Source organism: Pteropus alecto, unplaced genomic scaffold (assembly GCF_000325575.1).
Source record: "Pteropus alecto unplaced genomic scaffold, ASM32557v1 scaffold73, whole genome shotgun sequence".
NCBI lineage: Eukaryota > Metazoa > Chordata > Mammalia > Chiroptera > Pteropodidae > Pteropus > Pteropus alecto.
In genome coordinates, this window is record NW_006436284.1 from 5,991,600 (window position 1) to 6,014,305 (window position 22,706).

At 38.4% G+C, this 22,706-nt stretch overlaps 1 protein-coding gene across 1 annotated transcript in view; it reads right to left on the reverse strand.

Annotated features, from left to right (window-relative positions):
- Positions 1-206: 206 nt before the first annotated feature.
- ANKRD55 (ankyrin repeat domain 55) overlaps positions 207-22,706 on the reverse strand; it is a 78,452-nt gene continuing 55,952 nt past the window's right edge. The window contains exons 7-11 of the mRNA XM_006912470.2: positions 18,957-19,141; positions 13,205-13,372; positions 9,723-10,381; positions 2,299-2,391; positions 207-344 (exon numbers count right to left, since the gene is read on the reverse strand). Of these exons, the coding sequence (XP_006912532.1) occupies positions 223-344; positions 2,299-2,391; positions 9,723-10,381; positions 13,205-13,372; positions 18,957-19,141 (1,227 nt within the window). The 3' untranslated portion in view covers positions 207-222. The remainder of the gene's footprint in view (positions 345-2,298; positions 2,392-9,722; positions 10,382-13,204; positions 13,373-18,956; positions 19,142-22,706) is intronic.

Here is a 22,706-nt window from a genome sequence, read left to right on the forward strand (position 1 = left end):
ATTTTTAGTCAATGACCCACAGTTAATTTTTATCATTGGTAGGATTAGCAGAGTTTTCACTCTCTTCAGCAGGTATGTTGTGTCCCCGTTGGCTTGGAATAGCAGGAAGCACTCGGTTTGTTCGTAGAGGTTCTCCAGATAGAACTGGGTGAAAGAATGAGAGACTTTTAAGATTTGCTTTTCTCAGTCTCATGAGGAATGGTTTTAGTCAATGACCCACAGTTAATTTTTATCATTGGTAGGATTAGCAGAGTTTTCACTCTCTTCAGCAGGTATGTTGTGTCCCCGTTGGCTTGGAATAGCAGGAAGCACTCGGTTTGTTCGTAGAGGTTCTCCAGATAGAACTGGGTGAAAGAATGAGAGACTTTTAAGATTTGCTTTTCTCAGTCTCATGAGGAATGGTGGTAGGAGAATTGTGTTATTTCTTTAGGAGTGAAGGCATTTCTAAGAAGCTTGTCTTGGTGAGAGCTAGACTGCAGGCGAAAGCTGTGTGTGTGTGTATATATATATTCATATCCACATTCATATATATGTATTCAGACTTACCATATGTAGTCAGGGATGTCAAATATGCACAAATACCAGTCAGGGCCAAGTTTGATCAAAGCATGATCAAGCTGTGCGTGCCTGGCAGAGCTTTCTGTTCCTTGGGTGGAGTAGCTGTTCAGATGGCCAAGTCAGCACAAGGCTCTAAACAAACCCCAAGACATTTGTTGCTGTGCTTTTATGCAAACCTCAAAAGGTTCTCGCTTTTCTTTTAGGAAGAGCACTGTGTACCTTTCCATTTCTTTTTCATAGAGCTAAAGTCGATCAAAGATGTTTATTTTCCCTTTTCCACTTAAATTTAATTGTAAAAAGCAAAGCTCCTGGGCTCTACCAAAGAAAATTTCTTCTGTTAGGCTTCTTCGAGTCCCACCAGGATTTAAGGCTGAACAACTCTTTTCTTAATTAGATGTCTTTGTTTAGACATCTTAGACAAGGTTTCTGCTAAAAGACAAGATCAGGCTTGAATTTCATTCAATGATTGAATTCATACCATCCCAAACTCTCATTTTACATAAATCAGTAAGGACAGAGGAACTGATATGCTAAGGAAGAGACCATCGTTTCTGCTACCAACTCTTTGTATAACTAGGACATAGCTCTCCACCTCTTCCTTTCCTTAACTGCAAAAAGATAGGATTGTATCAAGACCCCGTCACACCTCTCTCATTGTTTTTATCAGAAAAGACATATTGGGCATTTACTCTGTGCAAACAGTTGTCAGGTGTTTTACATACCTTAACTCATTTAATCCTATAATAGAATCAGGTTGGCAAGGCTGCTATAGGTTAAGTGAGGAAACTGAAGTACAGAAAAGTTAAGGAAAACAGTGAGGGCAACTCCTAAATCATTTAACCTCTGCAATTAGGAAGATGCGGAGAGTATGTATGTGTGTGTGAGCGTACGTGCATGTATACCTGTGCATGTTATAGCCAGGCGGATGGTCTAGGATAGGAAGAAAAGGAAGTGCATTAGAATCCAGAAAGTATTGCTTGTTTCGTGAGGCAGTGGGCTCAATAACCTGTAGTTTTGTTCCTGGCTCTGTTATTTACTAAGCAATGTTGAGCAGGTCATGTAACTTCTCTGAAGTCAGTTTTCTTATCTGCACAATGGGCATAGTAATGGAACCTGCCTCAGATTACAGAAATGAGGATATACAAACTCAGAATTTCTGGGTGTGGGGCCTGGAATCTACTTCACAACAAGCGCCCCAGGTAATACTTTGAAACACTCAAAACTTAAGATCACTGGCTGGATAGAATATGTTTTACATTGTGAGAAATTTTTCTATAAAATATTAACAAAGAAATCAATAATGCCAAAAGTAATACTGTTGAACAGCATCTACTTGATTATTCCATTCTGCTTAGGAATGCATAGCCTGTGAATTAAAAGGTGACAGACATTTCTATGTGTCTATCATAGTAAGGAAACCAACGTAGAAAGACCAGTCTTAAGAGAATTTTTAAAGTACCTTCTTAAACACATCAAATAATACATAGCAAAATAAGCTCTGTTACAGTTTTTATAGTCTAAACATAAAAATTCCTTAAGGGAAGGGGTGTTGTTGTTTTAAACAAGCATTAACAAGTTGAATGTATCTTTAAAGACTGTCTCTATTCCATTTTCCTATAACTTAGAAGTTTTGGTACCTAATGTTCACTTGGAAAATGAAAGTAAACTGAAATAACATTTAGTTGTGTCTGGACATGTTAACACTTGCAAAGGAAGCTGAGGAAGATTCATAATACTTACATTTTTGGTCTGGTAGGGGAGCTAGGTTGTTCCTGGTAAAAGGAAGATCCCTGATTTTGGGTCTATTTGGGGAGAGATGCTGAAAATTTTGTCCTGTGGAAAAACATACTTGCATCAATCATTTAAGACTCAGCCAAGTACAGATTATAAAATCTAACGGATAAGAAAATCATAAAAGTTGTTAGAGATTGCTAAATTTAAGATACTAACAACAACAAAATAATAATAGTTATATTTATTGAATTTCTATTATATGCTAGTCACTGTTTAAATGAAAGGAAAAAGTATCAAAAATCATTTCTTGAATGGACTAGTTTAAAATTTTATAAACAAGCACAATTGGCCACCCACTCTAAAACTTGAAAGTTTGAAAAATAAAATAGGATATAACATCACATATTCATCCAGTCTGTAATAAATGAGTGGGTGATGAGTACAATATATTCTTCTAGAGCAGTGTTTCTCAATCCTGGCTGTGCATAGGAATTATCTGAGGAGTTAAAAAAATATACTGCTGCCTTAGCCAAACCCCGGATCAATTAAAAGAGAATCTCTGGGGCAGGGATACGCATTTGATGTTTATCAGCTCTCAAGTGATTCCAATGTGCAGCTAGTCTGAGAATCACTGACCTAGAAGGTGGAAACTAGGTGAAAGTCCTTAGGAGATCATTATTATTTAATTTAGACTATAAGCAGTGCTGTGCTGGAGCCATGCGTAACAGTTCTTGGGAGCCAACGATTAAATTTTCAGGAATTTTGTGAGCTGGTTGACATCTCACTGGTAGCTTGACATTGGCCGTGGTGAAAGTATTTATACCATAGAAACCAGCAAACACTGATTTTTTTTTTTTTTCTCCAGGAGGGCCAGTTGTTAACATGTATCAACACACTACTAATTACAAGAGATAGATGTTCCAAACATCTGAAAATAGAAAGGAATACACAAGTTATTTAAGTCCATTAAAAAGGTTGACCAAGTGGTGTAATGAATAGGAATTGGGGCTCTGAGATCAGACAGAATCAGGCTCAATTCCCAGCTTGTCTAATTTAAACCTCAGTTTCCTCATATAAAATGGTGAAAATAGTATCTGTCTTTTTTAGTTGACATAAAGATTAAATAGGGTAACGAATGTAAAGTATTTAGCTTACAGGGTTAACACTCAATCAGCATTAGCAATTACTACAATTTTAGTCTATGAAGTGTTTAACATGATCTCCTGGACAGTGGGAGTGTTTAACATGATCATTTGATCTTTTTTCCTACTAGGAACCAGAGTCACATCAGCAATGCTCACAAGGTTTGAGTCTTCTGTTCAGGCAAAGTGGTCCTTACAATGAGGGTGGGGAAAAGAACATTGGCCATAATCTACCATTCATGTTTGAGGTGAGTCCAAATATAGATGTATATATACGGCAGCCACCTGAACAGTGTCATTTGATGAAGATGGAACAAAATTTCCAGTCTCTCATTATATTTTTATTCCTTTGGACTCTTAAGGTCAAATAACTTTATAAGTCATTATTTAAAAAGAAAACCTTCCTGAATAGAATTACAGTAAAACCTGTATCAGCTCATACATTATTTATCCATGAACATTTGAGCAGAAATTTGTAAAACCAAGTAACAAGATAATGATAATTATAGATAATGTTTATTAAGCACTTACTATTGTTAGGGACTGGGCTAAATGCTATAAGCATAATCTCATGTAATCCTAACAGTCACCTTCCCTTGTGAGATAGATATTATTATCATCCTTATTTTACAAATCAGGACACCATAGCTGGGAGGAATTCTCAGAAGTGCTCAAGGTCACTTAAAGGAAGTGATAGAGCCTGGGCTCCACCTTAGGTCTCTCTGACCCTAAAATTCATGTTATCCTTCCTTTCTAGGAGCCAAATCAGTATTGATAGGATGGGATAAGTGGACAGAGAGGGCTGTGGCAGTGATTTGGGAGGTGGAAACAGAGTTAAACTTTGTTGTACACTGGCATTTGGCTCCATTTTGAAGTACAGGATGGATCTGTGCACAGCCTAAAGCTCTCTTATCTGTGCTACAGGCACCTTCGGGGAGTGTTCAGCCTGTGGGCACAGGATCGAGGAACACTGTCCTAGAATAAAAAGGCAGGCAATGTTTCCACAGTTAAATGAAGGAACCATAAGTGAATGAAGGATTAATAATAATTAAAACAAGCAAATCAATTCAGCACTCATCTATTGCATGCTCACTGTATTCCTGAGTCTAGAGTACAAAGAGAAGACAAGGTGCCCAGGAGGGGCTTACCGTGTATGTTTGAAGAAAGACAAGTAAACTTGTATTTTTAAAGCCCGTGAGTCCTATTAGGGCATCACAGAGGAAAGGAGGGTCCAGGGAGGTCAAGGTGTCTTGAATCCCATAGACCTCACTTGAATGTCAGCTCCGCCACTTTCTAGCTAGTGCTAGCTCTGTGACCTTAGTCAGGTGGCTAACTTCTCCATGCCTCAAGGTCTTCATCTCTAGAATGTAGATAAAAACTCCTCCCCCGTTTTGTTGTTGAAGGGGAAGTATGAAGTTCACTGCCCCAGAGGAGGCTCAACGAGGTGAAGTTTTATGATGAATAATAAGCAAGGATCACAATTCCTACTGAGGTCAGGGTGACTTCCACATAGAAGGGGAGTTTTGAGCTGGTTCTTAAAAGATTATAGCAGTCTGTCAAGCACACAGCCAGTAGAAGGTAAAAATAACATGGGCAAAGATATCCTAGAGTGAAAAACTATGGGGGGTTGTTAAGGAACTGAGAGATATTCAAGGAACTGCTCAAAGGGATATGGAAAGAGGATTAGAGATGAGAGGTGCTGAAGCTGAGAATGAGAGATGAAGAGGCCACACTATGCTGGGAGGATTATATATGCTAGCTAAGGAATCTGCCTCTGTCCTGGAGACATGTAAATTCTCTGGTGGGTTTAAAGAGAGGGGTCACAGGATCAGACATACAACAGGGAGGAGAGTGCATTGTTGCTGGGGTAGTCTAGAAAATTCTGGAGGAGGAAGTTCTCTCTTGAGGGAGAAAGGAAAGGAGCACGTTCTTACTTTCCTTGTGATGGCTTGTAAATAACCAGGCTTGTAGCAAACACCATAGAGATTTCTGTTCCATTTTCTCTAAAAGCTGCTCGCAATGAATTAAGCCGATGTGCTCTAAATTCCCTCATTAGGATAAGTGCCTCCTCCCCCAACTCTCTCCATCTAGCCCACTGACAGGTCTCAATAAATGTTAAGCAATAATCATTACAGCTAAATGTTCAGGGTTGCTGATGCAAGCATAGGATATTGGCTTCCAGGAATTCGAACAGCAGCAACTGCTAGCCCATATTATTTCTACTAAACCCAGGGCGGAAAAGGAGAAAATCCAAAGTTATATCCAAGTTCAAGCCAGTGGAGCAGTGGTATGATTTATAGTATCGAATTGCCTTACCACACTAGGCTTTCACATCAAATATGGGAGCTCAGTGTATAAATCCACTGAGTTTCAACCCGCTTAGACTAACAACTTAAACCACTTAAGTGAACCCTCCCAACTGTAGTCCAGGAGCCTCAGTAGTTCTAAAAACGACATTTCAAATTGGATTAGAAATGTCCACGAAAATAAAATGTACAGGCACAATTTTTTTTTTTTTTAGTTCGGGAAAGGACAATATAATTTCTAAGACAATAATTGGTAAGCATATTAACAAACTGGACTTGAGATTTAAAGAAATACTTTGTCGAGGTGATACATACCTATTTAGGATATCTGGGTTCAAATTCTAAATATGTCACTAATTGGTTGTAAGACTTTGAGCAAATTGTTTTAAGTTTTCTAAGCCATGTTAATTGCAACTGGAGAAGGCCTAATGAAACAAAATGGTCCCAGCCTTCAATCTGGAGGGTAAGGAATCTGTGGCCCAGAGAGATGGCTTGTCTTGCTTTATTGATCAGGGTCATTCAGGAAAATAGAGACCTCTCTAGATCTTTGAAACAGAGAGAATTTCATACAAAACATGGTTATGCTGGTGATGGGAAAGTTGAGACACCAAACAGCACAGGGTAGAAGGACATTCCAGAGACTGGCCACAGCGGAAAGATGCACCTGCCTCCAGGCTGGAGGGATAAGGCAAAGAGAAGGTATTACCAAGGCCCAGGAAATAGTGGGAGTCAGAACCACAGAGTGAGGGGCTATGGAGAGGGAATTGGGGGAAGAGAGAGCCACTGTTGGAGATTCCACAGGAATCAGAGGGACGTTGAGTAGAACTACATGGTTTTTCTCTTTCTCTTGCTCTTACTGTTCCACCATTGCCTCCCAGTACTTGGCCAAAAGTATCTGGAAGCAGCTGGCAAGGGAGCCTGGGAAATGTAGTTCCCTGAGATACAGAGTAGAGCAGGAGGGAAAAGACTAGATTTGAGAGCCAACAGGCAGTTAACTAGCACATTTTCTTAAATTTCATCATCTTTGAAATAAAAGTCATGTCTAGATAGCCTCTAAGACATATTGCTTAACATAAGTCCAGGTGCATAGTTAAAAAATACTAAATGTGTGGGTAATATGGTAATAGGTTCAAGTCACTGCTCGTAAGTATTTTACATGTATCAACTAATTTAATGTTAACAGCAATCCACAACCCTGAGAGTTAGGTATTTTCTCTCATTTTTTTTCAGATGGGGAAACAAAGGCTTAGAGAAATTAAGTAACAACAAGTTGCAGAGCCAGAATTTGAACCCAGACAGTGTGGCTTTAGAACTCCTCTCTTAACCACTGGAGTATACTGCCTCTTGATAAACTAGGATGATAGACACTTAATAACCATTTAATGAAATGGTTTTTTAATGAAAGAACCCTATGATCTTGTATCTAAACATGAGAAGAAAATCAGTTTAAAGTCAGTTACACAAACATTTTAGCAAATCCATATCCCTTAAAGCTCATTTATAGGCTGCAGATTCTTGGGAAATTTATCTTAATCATGACTCAGTTGCCTAGGATATTCCTAATTATTATTAGCACTCAAAAACATTGGTTGAAAAAATAAATGCTTCGATATAGGCACAGCTAGTAATTTAAGATTCTCTTGGAAAATTGTGCTTCTTATTTTCTGCTATTTTGCCACCCTCGGACTTTTCAAGTTACTTCACTGGAAAAGTGAAGCGAATCCTAAAACCAAGTTTTTTGAATTTCTTTTTATTTCAAATAATATTAAAAGTTTTAGATGACACATATGACAGAATCTATTAGTTCTCTATCTAATACCTATCCTCACTTCTCTTTTAGAAACAAAAATCCAATTTTGGAGGGATAGCCATGTGCCCAGCTAAAAGACTATAATTTCTAGTCTCCCTTGCAGATAGGTGTGACCATGTGAATAAAGATCTGACTAATGAGACATAAGCAGATATGTAGGACTTAAGGGAAGATGACCACTTAATGGGAGCTGATTCAGCTGGGGGCACATCCATTTTATCCCCTCTCTTTACTTCCTTCCTTCCTTCTGCTCCATCAGCTATTGTGGACTGTGAAATGATCTGAAGGATGGAAGTCATGTGATGAGCTATGGAGCACACATATGGAAGAAGCCTGGGTCTCTGGTGATCAAGGAGCCATTGAACACCTGGGAACTACCTACTTTAGACACCTTTCATATGAGAGCAATAAACTTCTATGTTGTTTAAGCCACTGTTACTTTGGGTCTCTGTTTATTGGGTCTCAGGCAGCTGAACTCAATAAAAACTAATATGGCTGTCTTAGGGACAGAAAAAGAACAAGACTTCCAAAAATTTAGAAAGATTTTCAAAAGAGAAAATATTAGCTAGGACGTGACCAACTTCAGAGAGCAGGCTGGGTTGAAGCCCTGGAGGCCACTAAGAGTGAAAAGATGGCAGACTTTCTAGAACAAAAGCAAAAACATTACCCATGCCACCAGCCTAATGCCTCAGTGCTTTGTGGAGGAAGTAAAATCTTGAGTGGAGTTTTTCTCAAATACCAGGAGAAAGCTTTCATGTACTTACCCATATTTACCCTGTGCTTAAATACATATAAACATGTATGAGAGGAGCCATACTCTGCTCCACAGGCTTTAGACACCAGGCAGATGTGAGGAAAGCCAGACTCATGCTGCGTATTTAGGAATAGGAAATTATAGTCCTCATTTCCAAAGAAATATGGCCCTCCTCCACTTCTTTAAAGAAAACCAGCACATAGCCTTCTTGGTCTTTCATTCTTCTGCTTTTGATGGAAACATGGGTTCAAGAAATATATCATTTCCCCCTTAACCTTACTATAAGAAAGACAACAACAGAAACACATTGAAAAAGAACTGACACTTCATGGAGACATACTAGAAAGTAGTGTAGGCTAGGTTGAACTGTGGTTCAGCAATGTCCAAGTGGTACCCAAGGGGAGAGAGGTTATTCAGATGCAGCCAATTATTCCTAAGTGAGAATTTGGGTTCAGTCTTGTCAGATTTTTCTATTTCTCAAGAGAAGCCAGAATTTTAGATTTGTATGTAAAACATAATGATTTTTAAACATTAGCAACCAATTCACTTGAAAATAGAACTAGATATGGTGGTAATAAAACAATTTTGGAAGCCGTTTTGTAGACTCTGCTTTAGAGCAATGGTTCCCAGTCTCCAGAGTGCACCAGAATCATTTAAAAAATTTAAAAATAAAATTTTTAGCGTGGTATATTTATTCAGAAAGGAGGAAATATACATATATATATATTTGCCTGTATGTGTATAAATTCTTTAGTGTGATACATTTATTTAGAAGGGTGATATATACATATTTAATGTATATAAATATATATATGTGTACAAAATATCTCTGGAAGAATAAACAAAAAATTAAGAACATTGGTAGCTTTGGGGGTACTACGGGGTGCTAAGTAACTGAGGTTAGAGGCCAGAGGGAGAATTGCCATGTGACCCTTTGGTATGTGGGGAGCCTTGAACCATAAAAGTGTGAATGCATTTCTTTTCTACATGTATACATGCAAGGCATTACCATCTTCCCTCCTCCCTCACTAAGATGTTGGTTCAGTAGGTCTGGAATGAGAATTGAATACCTGATTTAAAAACAATCACGCAAACAAACAAATCAACCTCTCACAGGTAATTTTGCCAAACACCTCTGGTTAAGAATCCTAGCTAGTGGAAATAGTAATATTCCTGTTCTAATATGCCAGTCACCACATATATTTGCTGGGAAGATGAGCGGGCACATGCTTTTATTTACGATTGCCTGGAAGTCTTGAATCTAGTGAATTCAAGGAAAAACGTGTCCCTAATCACCCAATTTGCTCTGGCCCTGCCCCCTAGGCTACTATCACTCTAGTTCCTAACTTAGAACTCTATGAGACATATTTCCTTATAGAGCCTGCCAAGAATGAAGAAGAAGGAAGCCAGGACTTTACCTGATGAAGGATTATGTAGATGAGGAAGATATGGAGGCACAGAGACTTCCTGGTGACTGGATTTGCTGGTGAGCAACCTGTCTAGCAGCTTATCAGAAGACGTAGTCCAAGCTTTGCAGAACACCTGGCTAGAGTCACCTCTCCAGGGGTTATCTAGCAATGCCTGGCTGCCAGTTCTGTTAGTCAATAAATCCTGCTCACTCCGGCTTTTCTGAGATGGCTGGGCCAGGTGATGAGTACCAGAGCTCAGGCCAGCATGGGAAATAGCCCCATGGGAGGCCGTCAGGAAGTTATTGCCCAGGGTGATGGGTGGGAGACTCTGCGTTCTGATTGGTGGAAGCCCCTTATATGCCAGAGGCTTCTTTTCCGGCAAGAGGTATTTTGAATTCTCTGAGATCCTCTTTTTAAAGTCAACCATAGCCACCTGATCACCAGGCTGTTCTTGGCAGTTGGTATCCACAGTGCTGTCAAAGGTGGTGATGATGTCATCAACTTCCGAGCTGTTCTCCCCGCTGTGTGCGTCCCTGCTGTGATACTTCTGATAGGCCCTCTGTTCTTCTTTCCTGTTTTTGCAGAAGATTTGATTGAGTGTGCCGAAACGCCCCTCCTTCTTCTGGGGTCTACTGTTCTGGGAAGGAAGGGGTTGTGTAGGCTCTGTTCTATGAGAATATGAAATAACAAGAATAGCATATGAGGATAGAAAGTGCAGACACCACTACTAACCATATGCTTGAGCAGAATGTCTTAGATCCTTCAAAGATACCTCATAGCCCTTTCAAGCCAAAGACAAAGTGCAAGAATTCACAACCCCTTTCTAGAAGTGGTCCTTGCCATGGTCAGTTCTCTGCCCAGTTGGAACATGTCTTAGATTCTTCTTGCTCCCTCACGGGCTATCCTTCCAAAATTTATCCCTAGGTAGTCTGTTTTGAGAGAGGCAGTAGGAGTGTAAGTTTTAAGTCAAAGAGATGAAGGCCAAGGGTTGAGTTGAAGCTTTAACTAGTAGAAGCAGGGTGGAGGTTGCAGAAGTTGAGGGGAGTGTGGTTACAGAGGTTCTCTGAAAAGGATCCCAGGAGATCCCGGCAGAGCTCTGACATTACCCATCTCAGGAAGCCTGCCCATTTTATGCCGTTTGTGTGTTTTTGTTTCCCTATTGAAAAATACTTATTAAAAAAAAGTTACTAAAGGAAACCAAGGAGAGAAGCTTTTGTCTGGGCTTCAGCTGCGTAAGAGGAAGTGTGTATGCCAGAGGCTGGGTGTGGCAGCAGAAGAAAAGCGAGCAGCACCGAATGGGCAGGCGAATTCTAAAGAAAAACAGGTCAGCAGTGTTCGGCTGCCTCTTCTTAGGTAGAGAGTTTCCCCCCACGGCACTATTTTGTTTTTATTCCTTGGAAAATTCTGTGTTTTTCTCTTTTGAGGCCAAAAAGGACTTAATGCTCTCTGCGGCATGAGTTAATGATGAAACCTGACTCATGTGCAGACCCTAAAAGCCAGACTGCAACGTTACTCTTTAGAGTGAGAAACTGTAATCTAAAATTTGAAAAACACCACTTATTTTGGCTGCATAGAATGAGTGTTTTTTTTTTTTTCCTACAAGTGACACAGTGCATAATTGAATCTTTATTCCTGTGAATGTTTTTTTATCTTCCTTTTTTAACCTTCCAATAGGCTTTTTGAAATATTGAACACTACTTCTGGACTCCTAACACTAACAGAAAGAACCCCAGGAGATTTCTAACATTTTTTTTTTCAAGTTTCCTTATGTAGAATATGCCCCTGTGCTAATTAATGCTGTTTCAGCATCTTCTACAGTTTATCACTTTTTCTTGTAACAGGTTGTGCTTTAGGCCAGTGGGTCTCAAACTATGGTCCACTGAACTCTGGGGAAGGGATTCCTGACAGTCTTTTAACATAAGGTTAAAACTATATTCATAATAATATCAAGATGTTATTTGTCTTTTTCGCTGTGCTGTTTTTTTGTACCAAGGGTGCAATAGAGATAATGGGTGAAACTATGGGCTATTTGGCACAATTGAAGCTTTTGCGCATCACAAAAATTGTCGTTTAACTTAATAATGTCCAGTAAAAGTTATTACTATTATTAAATATTGATCCTTTGATATATATTTTTTGACAAAATAGAAAGTACTCATAAACAATTCTACTATATACTAAAGTATGATAGTTGTCTTGAGGTAAAGCACTCGTAGAATTGAGTTGCCAACTAAATTAGACACTTTTTTTTTATGGCACATAATTTTTATGACTTATAGACTTATGGTTATTCAGAGTGAGATATTTGCAGAAATTTTCTCAAAAATGAACAAAGTGAGTCTGTCCTTTCAATATACATGACAATAATTGTTGCCAATGATAAGAGTCTAGATTTCAAGCAAAAATTAGAATTTTGGAAAACTTGAATCCACATTGTAAGCTTGACAGCTTCCTGATACATAAAGGCTTTTAAGACAAGATCAGTGATGATATTAACAAATGTGAGTTTTTGATATTGTATAATGAAATGTGTCATTTGAAAGATATTCATAATTAAGTGAAGCAATATTTTCCAAAGGACCGAAGCAAGATGTTATATAATCATTCATGGTATAAGACTCATTAAAGTGCAGGATAGACTAATGGATTGGAATGTAACAGAGTAGAAAAAGTTCACTAATATGGCGACAGAGTCCACATTGCAACTAACCTTTAGGAAACTACTGCTCATCAAATTTTAGTATAATATCAAAGGGAAAGTGTCCATAATTATCTAAAAAGGTTATTGAAATATCTAATTGTCCAACTACACATTTATGTGAGGCCGGATTATTTTCATACACTTAATCCAATGTATTCCAACAGATTGAATGTAGAAGCAGAAGTGCGAATCCAGCCGTATTCTATAAACTTCTGTTAAGATACCAAAGAGATTTGCAAAACAATGTAAAACAATGATATACTTCTCATTACAATTTTTTTTGTAAGAATAGGTTATTTCGACTAAAAATATTGTATTTATGTTAACATGAAAATGTAAAGAGTTTATTATTACTTTAAATTGAATAACTAAATATTTTATTAAAAATTTGTTTTAATTTCTAATGCCATAAACATCGACAAATGTAACATATAAACAAAAGCTCTTTTGGGTCCTCCATAATTTTTGAAAGTATAAAAGTATCATGAAAATAAGTAGTTTAATAACTGCTGATTTAGGCAAGAAGATTAAAATAACATGGCATAAAGGGAAGAGGAAAGGGGAAAAAAAGGAAAGAAGAGATTAAAGTTCAGTGAATGTTAGGCTGACAGATTCAGGCTTACTACTATCATTTTCTCCGCTGAGTTGAAAACATGTTGCTATATTTAGATAATGACAAATGTCATTATTAAGTTACTGCTGGTTTTGCACATTGGCAATCAAAAAAATTTCATCCAATTTTTTATATCTTTGAGAGGAAATAAAAATGAATGCCTCCTGCTGCGCTCACCTGCTCTCTTGGGAGAGGAGTTTAACACAGGCCACATGGCCGCAGTACAGGGCGTAGGCCAGGGGCGTACTCTCGTTGATGTCTCGGAGGTTGCTGTCCATCCCCAACTCTAGCAGTGACTGCACACATTCTGCCTTCCCTGCAGCTGCAGCCCAGTGCAAAGGTGTCCTGGGGGACCACATGGGAACAACACAAGTGTGAATGGTGTAGGTTGCTTAGCCAGCAACAGCTCCAGCTTAAACTCAGATGGCGGCAGGAAAAAAATCGTTGCTTTTTTAATGTAGAAATAGTATGTATTAAATGGAGATTCAGGATGATTGTATACACGTGTAGGAACCTCTCCTCCAGCTCTAAGTATTCCCTGGCCTTCTGCCTTCTCTGCCCTTTCAGAGAATTGTTCATACTCTGACCTACTATCTCCTAGAAGAGGAGATAGTAGGTCAGAGTATGAACAATTTTAAGGCTCTTTATACATAGTGCCAAACTGCCTTCCAAGAAGATTAACTCAGCTTATTCTCCTACCAGCTGTGTCCTGACTCCTTTCCTAATATTGAGTATTATCAGCATCTTAAAAAATGTTTTTTTGGCATTTATGTTTCTTCATTGAAATGGCTCCAAGCCCTTTGCCAAGTTTTCTATTAGATTATTAGTTTTTCTACCAATTTATATGGGCTTTTTACATATTAAATGTATCAGTCTTTTATAGATTATACTTATGCAAACATTTACTGTAATTTGTTACTTGACTTTTTAGTTTTTAGTGATTTTCCATTAAAAAATTTTTTAAAAATACCCATATTTAATTGCTCCTTTATTTTTTGATTTTATGCTTGCAAAGTTCATCAGCCCAAAGGTAAGCAAATATTCATCAGTATTTAAACCTTTGTTAAATTGTAAAACCAATATTTTCTTAAGAAATTTTTTTTAAAAAGCAAGAGACTGCGAAAAAAAAAAATATTTGCACATCACATATCTGACAAAGGGCTTATATTCAGGCTACATAAAATCTTTCCAAACTGAAGAAAATACACAAGCCATTTTAAAAATTAGCAAAAGATCAGAACAGACACATTATCAAAGAAAATGTATGAATAATAAATAAGCACTTGAAAAGATGCTCAACAACATCTGTCATTAGGGAAATGCAAATTAAAACCACAGTGAGATACCACCACATAATTATTAAAATGGCTAAAATTAAAAAAGAAGACAACGAAAATTGCCATTTGCAACAACATGGATAGACCTAGAGGGTATTATGCTGAGTAGGGTAGGCCAGACAGAGAAAAACAAATGCTATATGATTTCACTTACATGTGGAATCTAAAGAACAAAATAAAGAAACAAACAAAACAGAAACAAACTCATAGATACAGAAGACATTTTGATGGTTGCCAGATGGAAAGAGGGTTAAGGGGTAGGTGAAAAAGGGTACTGGATTCAGAAGTACAATTTGGTATTTACAAAATAGTCATGGGGATGTAAAGTATAGCATAAGGAATATAGTCAATAATATTGTAACAACTACGTATGGTGTCAGATGGGTACTAGATTTATTGGTATGATCACTTCATAAGTTATCTAAATGTCTAATCACTATGTTGTACAGCTGAAACTAATATTGTATGTCAACTGTAATTGAAAAATAAAAAATTATTCGAAAAATTTAAAAAGTTATTCTTGGTTAAAAAAATAAGGAAGAAAGAAAGAAAAAGAAAAAGAGAAACAAAAAAACTCTGGCAAAACCAAGTGCTGGTGAAGGTATGGAGCAACTAGAACTTTAATACATTACCAGTGGGAATGCAAAATGGAACAGCATCTCTAGAAAACAATTTGTCAGTTCCTCCTATAGTTAAACATATATTTACTGCATGAGCAAGCGATCTCGCTTTTAGATATCCAGTTAGAGAAATGAAAACTTATGTTCACACAAAAACTTGTACATGAATGTTGATAGCTCCATTATTCATAATTGCCCCAAACTGGAAAAAACCTAATGTCCTTTCACAGGTGAATGGATAAACAAACTGTGGTTTATCTATACAATGGAATACTTCTCAGCAATAAAAAAGAACAGCCTACTCCTACTTAGAACAACATAGATGAATCTCAAATGCAGTCTGCTAAGTAAAATAAGTTAATCTCAAAAAATTACAGACTGCATATTTCCATTTACATGGCATTCTAGAAAGGCAAAACTATAGAGAAGAGAATAAGTCAGTTTCCGGAGCTTAGAGATGGGAGAGGGTTTGATTACAAAAGGACAACCTAAGTTGAAATTGAAATCGATGTAATTGTTTTGAATCTTGTTTGTGATGGTTACATGAATCTATGCACATGTTAAAACTCATATAACTGTACACCAAAAACATAAATTTTACTGAATGTAAATTTTTTTAAAAAAACAATATTTTCTTCTAGACTTATTGGATTAAAAAAAACTGCACATGTGTTTGTGCATTTTGGTATGTGTACTGCGATGTGGAGCCAATCTGACTGTCTTTCCAATAGCATAGCCAACTTTCTCAGCACCATTTATTAATATGGTGGGATCCTGACCTATATACATATTATGCTACCCTTCCTCTTTCCCCCATTTAAGAAGATGGTTGATGTGCTCAACTTCAGGGGAAGGATATAGCAGGATGGAATTAGTGTCTTTCTATTTCCTAAACCAAGCTCAGAACTGAGAGAAGATTTGGAGCAAAACAGTTCCCCAATAGTGAAAAGAGCTCTCCCTCAGTTGTCAAGGCAGATGTGACAAGAGGCTGATAAGAGAATAAAGGACCACTGGACCCAAGAGCAAAGGGGACCAGAACCCTGCTTTCTGGGCATAGCTGCAGGGAAGTAGGAAGTAGGGGTGTCTAGGCAATGGGATCATAGGAGGTTAAGGAGGGGTACAGGTCAAGATAACATTTCTATAATTGGAGTTTCCACGGAAGAGAATGGCTATTCTTCCTGTCAGTCACTCTGGGAAGGGACTAATCTTAGAGAAGGAAAGGAGGGCATGGAAGATCTCTCCTTGGCCTTATGTTGGGGCCTGAACCTTCGGTAGAAGGGCACTCTTGGGAGAACCAAGGGGTCTCTCACACATGGAGGCTGCCTGGGAGCTGGATAGAGTAGGGCTCAGTTGGGGTTATCTGTGAAGGAGCTTGGGCTTTAGTATTTAGAGAGTAGCCATGTCCACAGTATATGCAGAGTTCTCATGTACAGATTGTGTCCTCTGTCAATCAAACATCCTCTTGCTCCTGTTATGCTATAAGCAGCAATTTGAGAACCCTTAATAGGACCCTATATTTTTTTCAATATAGTGATGAATCACCTTGCTTCTTTGAATATGTGGCAAGTATGATTTATTCCATTCTACATGAGCGAGGTCTCTAGACAGTATTTATTATGAAACGAGATGAGGCATCAGCCAGATTACACCCTTCTGTTTAGAGAATACGTTGCCAGTAAATTCAGTAGATGGAGGGTTGGACATCAGTCTAGTCAGGCTTACTAACATGTCACAGCTTACTTTGGAGCATTGTGAAATAATCCTTTATGACAATGATGGACTGCTTTAATTCTTCCAACCACTAACATGAAAGAAGAGGTCCAGAAGAGTGAAGGTGTACATGTGGGGTGGGGGGGAGGTGCGGGGGGACTTAAATTAGTCTGCAGAGAAGCAAGGAGAGCATATAGATAACATCTAACTAATATACATAGAATCTTTGTGAGCAATCTGTAGTATTCAATTTCAGGTTAGCTAAGCTATAGTTCCTTTCTTACCTCTAAGCTTCAGGATAATCCGGTAAACATAGACTGGTTTCAGCTATCACAGTGAGGAACAGAAAGTCAGGGTTCATGATTCAGAAGAAATTCATCATAGATGAGCAGTGGGCTGATGAGACGGCCTCTGAATGGCAGGAGATGATGGGTACAAGAATGCAGTACTGGTTGAGGTATCGGTAGCCAAAGGATGATTTATGGAACATATAAACATTCCCTGGAGAATTCCCAGAAATGCATAGGGAGGAGAACTTGATAAAAGACTGTCTTTCCTAAAGATAAATGAGTTGGGTATTAAAGGAAAGTGTGATCTCAGAGACTGATGAAATGTAGGCATTTAAGCTACATAAGCTACTTCTGGGTTATTTATGTGTTCCGTGCCATCAACCTTAGACTAGTGCCACCATGTTTTAAATATTATAGATTTATGATATATTTTAATATCTATTTTCTCTCATCCTCTTTTTTTTTTTTTAAATCATTGCCTTATTTTCCTCTCTTTCCTCAAAAACTTTCTCTCCACTAGTAAAGAGAAGAAGGAAAGGGAAGTCACGAATACTGCCAATGCTTACAGCTCTAAAACCTAAAAGTATTTTGAAAAATTCTACTACTAACACAGGCTTGCAGTTTCAATGTGAAGACAGACCTGCACAATGCAGAAAATGTGAAACAAAACAGAGGGCAGGATATGATCAGTGGTCCAAACAGGCAAATTAAGCTTCGGAGCAGAAACTAGACTCGTCTTGAGATTTTACTTAGTTTTGAACTCTCATAGAACCTTATCTTTTGCAACTTTTTTTCTCTCCTTGGTTTTATTTCTTCCCTGAGGCCTGGGGAACTGGAGTTTCTTTGCTCAGTGTGTGATAATATAAAATGGGAAATATTCTATTCAGAGTCAGTTCTAAAAGTAATTCAAAGTAGGCAAACTTTTCTCCTGCTCTCCTTAAATGTGTTCCTTTCTTCTCTTTTTGGATCGTTTACCCTGCCCCCTCCTCACCCCCTCCTCACAAAAAAAGGAAGTCCTTGTACTTTTTTACCTGCTCAGGATCAACATCTGCTCTTAGGAAAATGTCTGATTTCAATGATTTATACTTCGCTTTTAATTAAAGTCATCATGTCAACCATCTTCACCTTCTGAGATTTATATGGAACTAAAGAAATTTTTTCCCAGGTTATCAGGGAGTAGGGATGTTTCTTGTGGTATCTAAAATTAGGATTAGTAAGTGGCTCATTTTGCATTTCAATAAAAGGGTAAAAAGCCATATATAATATGTAAACTTTATACTTATTTTCAACAGTCTTGTTTGTTGTTATATTATTCTATTTCAATTAGACTCAATGTCTAACCAAAACAAAGGTTAGATAAACATTGAAACTGAAAATCTGTAATAGTTGCTTATGGATTAAGGGTACTGTATGGTGAAAAGCTCTATGTTTGGAAGACAAGGATACAAGTCTTCATTAACCCTGAGTTAAGTCTCTTCACTTTCTGGACACAGCTTCCTCTTCTATGCCAATATCTCTTTACTATCTGAATGTCTGAAAAAAAAAATCCTAATAAGGTCGCATCTAGTTCCAAATACAGAGCCTCTATTATCTTCTTGCCTGAATAACAAAACCTGTTGATTTTATGACACAGTTCAGGAATGAAGAAAAAAATAAGACTTACTGTTCAGAACAAAAAGTGCATATAGCAGGAAGCTGATATACAGAAAGCCTTCTGAGAACACTCAGGACGTTTAGCAAAAAGTGGAAAATCTGACAATACTGTATAGTCACAGTGTTTCTCTTCATAACAATGATTTTTCCTGCCCTGACTAAAATAGAGCAGCTTTTATTATCACAAGCACATGTGTAAATATTACTGGCAATAAAGATATAGTCATATGGGATAACTCCTTTAACATGTTCTTTATGTCGCGATTAACATTTGGAGAAGATGAGTAGCTCTCAACACTTTCTGAGTTGCTATGGATACCTGTCGTCCACATCCAGAGCCTGCAGGTTACACTCAGGGACTCTTGCCAGTTCTGTAATAATGTCACTGAAACCTGCTGCTGCGGCGATGTGCACACATGTCTTTCCACTCTCATCATCATAGTTGATAATGGTCGGACCCTGGTGATGGCTCAGAATGATGGAACACAGAATTCTATTTCCACTCTGGAAAGTAGAGTCAAAGAAAGCTCATTATGTATAATCCAGTGCTCTTCTCTGTCTATGCATGTAAAGATAAAAATACAAAGTAAGAAAATCCCATAAGGAAAAAAGGAAAAGGCAAAGGGAAAGAACAAATTCTCCCACAAATTTCCACTGTCGCAAGTCACTGCAGTTTTGTCTCTCATAAGAGCTAAATTGTCTTCCATAATTAGCGAACCAAATAGGACTTAAATTAAATACAAGTATAATTGACTGACATCAGAGCTAGCAGGATGTTTGGACCACCTAGACAACAACTTGCTCATTAAATCTATTTGTTTTGTTTCCCAGCTTGTCTAGAGGTTGTCCACTGAGGAACTGGCAGAGTTAATTTTAATGTTAACAAAATGACTATGAGTACTGAGTAGTGGCATAATGATGACCAAAATAATTCAGTATTGGTCACATTGCTATAAACTGGATGAAATTTAATCACCAAAACTCTTTTGTGAAAGGAAGTGGGTCATAATCAAGTAGCTAATAAATAAAGAAATAACCAAGTATGGGAAGGAAAGCACTTTGGGTAACCATCTAAACTAGTCCATCTTTCTGTACAGGTCTATAATAATCTTCTTATCTTATATTTAAAGGGAGGCTATTCTACACTCTTTTTAGTAACTGTCGCAGCTTTCAAAGCCACCAGCTTTTCCTTGAAAGTGTCCTACATCTCCTCAGTTTGAATGAATAAGTAAATACTATGTATATTGCTGCTGTTGAATACCATTCGTTGGACTAAAAAGTCAAAAAACACTGGGTAAGCATTTGCAATTTTAGATAATAAATCTTCAATGCCAATAAAAGAAATTCTAGTTTTATATTACACAAAAGAAAATCTTATCTTTCAGATTTCTCCTGATATCTGCGGAAATATTATAAAACAATCCATATAATTCATTAGCATTTCTATTTTCTCAACGAATCCATAGGGAGATTCTATAACTCCATGCACAACGTCTTATGGGTAGCCTGAAGGTTCCTAGGAGGCATGACGAGCAGGTTAAGGGAATGGGGAAGACCTTGTAGTTTAGGGAGCCAGGAGGGCCAGGCTCAGGGCAAGAAGAAAGAGTTAAAATTTCAAAAAGGTACTATTCTGTTATACTCCAAATGCTGTTCAAAAACCACCTCAGAATAATTTTTTCCATATAAAATTTCCTGTTGTATTCTTCCCGCTGTATTATCTCTGTTTATTTGACCCCAAGGTTGTGTTTTAGAACCTTTGAGTCAGTTTTCACAATACCATGGAACAGCACCCGTTCATTTTCGCTTTTCCTCTTCCTTTCCCCACCTCTCTCTGCTTGCACCTATGGCTCTCCGGATATCCTGTTACTCAGCTTGACACTGGCTTCACAGTGAACCATTACGTACCGAGCCCTGAGTGTGCTTCCACTGTGTCAGGGGACAGCAGCTGACACCAATTCTGAATCCTCTTGCAGGACCAAGGGCCAGGGGCACTCAAGCTCTCAACTTGGAGTCCCAGCCCAGGACTAGCTCATAATTTGTGGGGTCTAGGGCACAGTGAAAATGTGGAGCCCCCTGTTCACGTGGTAGGGAAGAAACTTATTCCTTACTTCTATGGTGTCTCTCTCAACATGTCATGGTGATTTTTACTGGCTATTGAGTATTGTGCTCCCTTGGGCTGGAGATTATTATGACAAGTGCAAACCCTCAGAGGTGCCTGGGGCCCCATCTTGCAACCATGCACATGCTTGAACCTGACTCTCCCTGAGTCTGTGCCAGGGAGTCAGGGAAGCGAGACTGTGAGCTGTGGCTCCACTGTCCAATCAGACTTCGCTTACAAAACACAGATTCAAAGATATAATTATTAAGCACAGGACTCTTATGATTGTGGGACCCTCTATGACTGTACTAGTCACATGCCCATAAAGCAGTCCCTGCCTACGACATTTTTCCTTTACTTCCTCTCACCTTTCCTCTTACATCCTCTTTCTCCTCCGCCCTTCCTTCATTTAACATTTACTTTTAAATAATTTGGTTCAATTGGTTACGCTCTAAGGCATGCTTGTCATCAGAAGTCGACTACATGAATACATCTAAGCTTTCTCATGTGCTTTAACTTTTCGATTCTTTCACCTGATGTTACTGTTACATAAACATACTTTGAAGGGGTCTAAAATACATTTAAAATAATCAGAAGACTCCTCACCCCCTTTAAAAAAGTGCTAGCCATTAGAGAAGGAAAACAGAAGCAAAAAGAGTATCATCTCAATGAATTAATTTTGTTTACAATTTCATGGAAGAGCAAAAGAATTCAGGTTGCTAAGGTGATTCAAAGGGGGAAAATGTTCTGTAATGGTTCTCCCTCTGTGTGGAAGAGGGAGCATCAAGCACAGATGGAAAAACAAAACTCTACTCATATTCTCTCTTTCTCCCTCCTTACCTGATCTTCAGAGGAGCCATTTTTGGAAGGAAGTGGCAAAATGAACTGTTGTGGGGCTGCTGCCCAGAACCCCTGAGTCTGCCTCCTCCAGGATCCTGACCAGCCAGCCCCAGTCAGCAGTTCCCTTGGGAGCTGGCGTATTGCACAGCTTTTCTGTATGAGAGATGACACTCTTACCCGTTACTCTTTTCCTCTGAAATGCCTTTTGTCCTGAATTTTCCAGAAAATTCCTTTATTTCTATACCTGGCCCTCACAACATTATCATTGTATTTTCTTTTCCTTTATAAAAAGATTCTCCCAGGAATAATGGTGATAGTAACACTTACTGAGTGTTCTGTGCCTGGCACTGTTTGGTCTAAGCATTTCCATACGTTAACTTATTTAATCCTGACAACACACAACGTAGGGACTCTTACCATACCCATGCTGTAGAAGAGAAAATGGAGGCACAGAGGGATTAAGTAACTTGTCCAAGGTCACAGCCAAGAAGTGGCAGAGCCAGGATTAACAGTCTGTCTGCAGAGCCCTTGCACTTCACCACTATACCACTCTGCCTCCTATAAAAGGAACCGTCTCTTTATTTGATTCTGCATGTTCATCCTGGTGGAACGAAAGTGAAAACTTCTGTTTAGACCAGCTACATCAGTAGAAATGATGTGTGCCTCACCAACTGGGACCTTTTTTAGAAGTAAACATTAGGTGCTTTAAAAGCCTCTCCTAGGGGGGTTGCCATGATACTCCCTCACAAGAATTTGAGAGAGCCCTGGAGAGCACTGGTTTGTGAGCTGAGGCCTTGGTTCAGTGGTCTCCTGGTAACAGCATTCTCTTCTCGGCAAGCTGGGCTGAGTGTCAGCCAAAGGTAGGCTCCAGGCCTGGGAGGCCAGGAATGGTCACAGAGAACAAGCAGCACCAGGAGGGAAGAAATGAGATGGTGCCCAGAAGGCCCCTTAAGAAGAATGGAGTGTGGGTTTCTTTTCGGTAGAAATGTCATTCAACAGGGGAAGTAACAATATTGTACAGATTCTATTACCATGCAGCTCTAGAATTCCACATTGGGTGGCTAGATGAGGATTGTGGATTTGTTTATTTTATTTTATTTTGTTTATTTTATTTTATTTATCATATTATAT